At 51.1% G+C, this 4806-nt stretch overlaps 1 protein-coding gene across 1 annotated transcript; it reads right to left on the reverse strand.

The window, feature by feature from the left end:
• Positions 1-1527: 1527 nt before the first annotated feature.
• On the reverse strand, positions 1528-4426 carry LOC131559598 (olfactory receptor 14A2-like; the record flags this gene model as incomplete). Its single annotated transcript, XM_058808016.1, has 3 exons — positions 1528-1536; positions 3548-3867; positions 4240-4426. Coding segments are annotated over 3 exons (516 nt in total), but the record flags the coding sequence as incomplete, so codon positions are not given.
• Positions 4427-4806: the final 380 nt, after the last annotated feature.

The following is a 4806-nucleotide window of genomic DNA, read 5'->3' on the forward strand; positions in this document are numbered from 1 at the left end:
CTGTGTTCTCCATCCCCTCCTCGCTGGCACTGCCAGGCTGGGATGAGGAGCCCCTCAGCCTTCCCTGCTCCAGGCTGTACAAGCCCAGCTCCCTCAGCCTCTGCTCACAGCCCAAGGGCTCCAGCCCCACCTTGGAGGCCCTTCCCAGACCCTGCTCCAGCTGCCAGATATCTTTCCTGCCCTGGGGAACCCAATCCAGGCCACAGTGACCTGGATAATCCCCGTCCTTGATGTCCTGGTCACACAGCCCTGGCCCCTAGTCCCCATGTCAGGCTCTGGGGTGGATCCTGTGGAACATCCTTTGGTGGAGGCTGTGGCTCCAGGTGGGCCAGGAGGATCCCGGGGGACAGGGATCCTGCTGGGCATGAACAGCATTGGAGTTGTTGGGAGAAACTGTGAGGGGGAGCTGGGGCAGAGTGACCAACTCAGTGACCTGACACAGCCCTGCTGGGATGTCACACAGCCCTCTGTGATGTCACAGCCTGCTCTGGGATGTCACACCTCTGTCCTGTGGTGTCACAGTTGGCTCTGTGATGTCACAGAGTCAGTCTATCATGTCATAGATGCTCAATAACCTCACTTGGCCCACTCTGTGATGTCACAGCCCACTCTGTGACCTCATGTTACCACATGATCAATTGTCTCCACCAGCTCAGCTCACACCTGGAGCTTATTCTCCAAAATCCCAGGCCTATGGAAACTATACAATGCCCATTGTGTGAGGAGGGGAACTGGAAGTTCAGCAGCCTCAGTGTCCTGCCAGCTCAGCCACGCCCACTGGAACATTGGGGTCCATGACCTCCAGGTACCACCAGAGAGACCCCCAGGGCAAAAGAACCCATGGGTAAAGGTGAGGGAAAATATGTTAATGATTTTGGGAAAATTATTATCATGAGTGTGTTTAGTCCAGGACAATCAATGAATATGTGTGCAATATACAGAATATAAACAGAAACTTTCCTGTACTCAGCCTGCATAGCTTTGGGAGGAGCTCTCCCCCATGCATCCAGCTGAATAATGAATGCTGCTTCTTCATGCTACATTGGGGTTAAGGAGTTTTCTGTTTTACCAAATTTTTGGCAACACTCCCACTGCCAAGGAAAGCTCTGTCTGCTGCTGTTCACAAACAGAGGAGGGCTGGTGGCAGATGTGGGGCTCGGAGGCTGCCTGGGGCACAGTGACCATGAAATAATCAAGTGGTCAATGTTCTGTGGAAGAAGCAGAGGCAGCAACAAAACTTCTGCACTGGAATTAGGAAGGGCAGACTGTGGCCTGTTTAGGATGCAGATGTGGGGACTACCAAATCAGGTACTGATTGTTTTAAAGAGAAAGAGCCCTTAAAATCAAAGGGGTTGAGGAAGGACCGACACATTTCAAGAAATAATTTTAAAGGGGAAGGAGCAGCCTCTAGAAGGGAGCCAAAATACGATCTAGTGAGGAAAATTACTGGCCTGGCTGCCCATGGAGCTTTTGTGGGAACTCAGGGGAAAAAAGGACTGGCAATGCAGGAAGTATTTAAGGATGTTCTTAGATTATCTGAAAGAAAATTAGAGAGGTGAAAGCTCAATGAGAACTTAACCTGGCCCATTCTTTAAAAAAATTAAAAAGTTTGTGCAAAAAATATAAAGCAAAAGGAGGGAGAAGGAGAACCTCTACTCTTTATTGATTGCAGTGGGGAATATAGTAACTAAAGATAAGGAAAAGGCAGAGCTATTTGACAGCTTGTTTGTCTCAGTTTACAATATTAGGACAGTCTGTCCCCAGGAGAAGTGTTCTCCTGAGCTGGTAGATGGGCACAGGGAGCAGAACACACCCCTGGAATCCAGAAGGAAGCAGCTGGTGACCTGCTGAGCCACTCAGATGGTCACAGGTGTTCTGTGGTCCCATCTCTAGGTCCAGATGGGATCCATCCTAGGGGGATGAGGGAGCTGGTGGATGAGCTCCCCAAGCTGCTATCCATCATTTACCATCAGTGCTCCCTCAGCAGGGAGGTCCCAGAGGACTGGAGGTGCCAGTGTGAGCCCAGGGAGCTGGTGGATTAGCTCCCCAAGCTGCTATCCATCATTTACCATCAGTGCTCGCTCAGCAGGGAGGTCCCAGAGCACTGGAGGTGCCAGTGTGAGCCCATCCCCAAGAAGGGCTGGAAGGAGGAGCTGGCAAACTCCAGGCCTGTCAGCCTGACCTGGGTGCCCACAAAGGTTATGGAACAGAACACCCTGAGTGCCATCCCAGGGCACCCACAGGATGGCCAAGGGATCAGAGCCAGCCAGTGCGGATTTAATTGCCTGCATGAATTGGTCTGGAGGAGGGGATTGTGTCCAAAATCAGCAAATTTGCAGATGACACCAAGCTGAGTGTGAGTGTGGATCTGCTGGAGGGTAGGAAGGCTCTTCACAGGGCCCTGGACAGGCTGGATCCGGGGCCCAAATCCAACAAGGTGAGGTTTAACAAGTCCCAGTTCTGGGTCCTGTACTTTGGCCACAACAACCCCTGCAGTGCTACAGGCTGGGAACAGAGGGGCTGGAGAGCAGCCAGGGAGAAAGGGACCTGCAGGGACTGGTGGACAGCAGGCTGGACATGAGCCAGCAGTGTGCCCAGGTGGCCAAGAAGGCCAATGGCTCCTGGTCTGGATCAGGAATGGTGTGGCCAGCAGGAGCAGAGTTGATGTACTCAGCACTGATCTGGCTCCAGCTCTGAACTCAGACATTGCTGCAGATCCAGAATAGGGAACACAAGGGCATCACTGCAGAAAACTTTGCTGGGAGATCCTTTCATTCTTTTAAAGCCACCAAGAGTGCAGCCCCTCATTGACACAGTCTGTGGGCGCAGAGGAGGTGCAGAGAAATGAAATGGCACAAACAATGGTTTTACTTTGTGGACAATATTAAAAAACTAAAACACAGGGGAAAAAAGAATAAATCCAAAAGAACTATCAAAGATTATTTATATTACAAATTATTTATATTACTTGGCCTGTCCCTGCTGCAGCCCCAGCACTGCCACCCCCAGGACTGTGCCCGGCCCCGAGAGCACTCAGGCCCTGCAGCAACACCAGGGCCACCAGGGCAGCGGGGCAGGGCCATGGCAGCAGCACTGGCAACACCAAGTGCTGCTGCTGCTGCTGGGCACAGCTGCTGGGCCAGCACTGATCTGCCCCCAGCTCTGCACACAGACATTGCTGCTGCAGCTCCAGGGAAGGCAACAAAAGGGCATCTCTGCAGAAAATTTTGCTGGGAGATCCCTTCATTCCTTTAAAGCCACCAAGAGTGCAGCCCATCATTGACATAGTCTGTGGCCTTAGGGAAGTTGGATAGAAACAAAATGACACAAACAATGCCTTTTCTTGTGAACAATATAAAAAAATTAAAACAAAGAAAAAGAACCTCCAAAAGGAAACTAACAAGAAATATCAAAGATGACTTTTATTTCAAGTGATTTGCAGAAATTGGCCAGCAGTTTAATGTTCCTGAATGCATCCAGACATCAGTCTCCACACTGCAGCCTTGAGCTCCTGGTTCCTCAGGCTGTAGATGAGGAAGTTCAGGGCTGGAGGCACCACCGAGTACAGAACTGACAGGGCCAGATCCAGGGATGGGGAGGACATGGAGGGGGGCTTTAGGTAGGCAAACATGACAGTGCTGACAAACAAGGAGACTACGGCCAGGTGAGGGAGGCAGGTAGAAAAGGCTTTGTGCCATCCCTGCTCAGAGGGGATCCTCAGCACAGCCCTGAAGATCTGCACGTAGGAGAAAACAATGAACAAAAAACAACCAAATACCAAACAGGCACTAACTGCAGAACTCCCAAGTTCCCTGAGGTGGGATTTAGAGCAGGAGAGCTTGAGGATCTGTGGTGTCGCAGACATTTCTTCACGGAAATCCTTTCTTTCGGATTTCTGTGTCTTCTGGAAGGCAGAGACCTCAGAAGACAAGGTAAACAATTGTTATCAGGTGCTGTGGAATGTAACAGGGGTTTCTTGATTGGCTCATGCTTCTTGTTTATAATTAAGGGCCAATCACAAAGTGCGAGCTGGGGACTGAGTCCTTGGGCACAACTTTGTTATAGATTCTTTCTTTCTATCTATTCTTAGCCTAGCCTAGCAGCTCTGCAAACCTCTCTCTTTATTCTATTAGTATAGTTATAATGTATTATATATAATATATCAATAAATTCAGCCTTCTGAATCAAGAAACAAGATTCACCGTCTCTCTCTCACCACCAGCGACCCACTCAGGTCACTGTAATACTGTGGGAGTTCACAGAAGAACTGGCCCAGGGCATTGCCATGGCACAGGGGCAGGGAAAATGTATTGGCTGTGTACACCAGAGCATTGAGAAAGGCACTGGCCCAGGCAGCTGCTGCCATGTGGGCACAAGCTCTGCAGCCCAGGAGGGTCTCATAGAGCAGGGGTTTGCAGATGGACACGTAGCGGTCATAGCACATGATGGTCAGGAGGGAATACTCCGTTGAGATGAAGAAGAGAAAGAAAAAGACCTGAGCAGCACATCCTGTGTAGAAGATGTTCCTGGTGTCCCAGAGGGAATTGTGCATGGCTTTGGGGACAGTGGTGCAGATGGAGCCCAGGTCACTGAGGGCCAGGTTGAGCAGGAAGAAGAACATGGGCGTGTGGAGGTGGTGGCCGCAGGCTACAGCGCTGATGATGAGGCCGTTGCCCAGGAGGGCAGCCAGGGAGATGCCCAGCAAGAGGCAGCAGGAGCTGCAGCTGCCGCGTGTCTGCCAATGCCAGCAGGAGGAAGTGGCTGATGGAGCTGCTGTTGGACATTTGTTCTGGCTGCACATGGGGA

Source organism: Ammospiza caudacuta, chromosome 7 (assembly GCF_027887145.1).
Source record: "Ammospiza caudacuta isolate bAmmCau1 chromosome 7, bAmmCau1.pri, whole genome shotgun sequence".
NCBI classification, from domain to species: Eukaryota; Metazoa; Chordata; class Aves; order Passeriformes; family Passerellidae; genus Ammospiza; species Ammospiza caudacuta.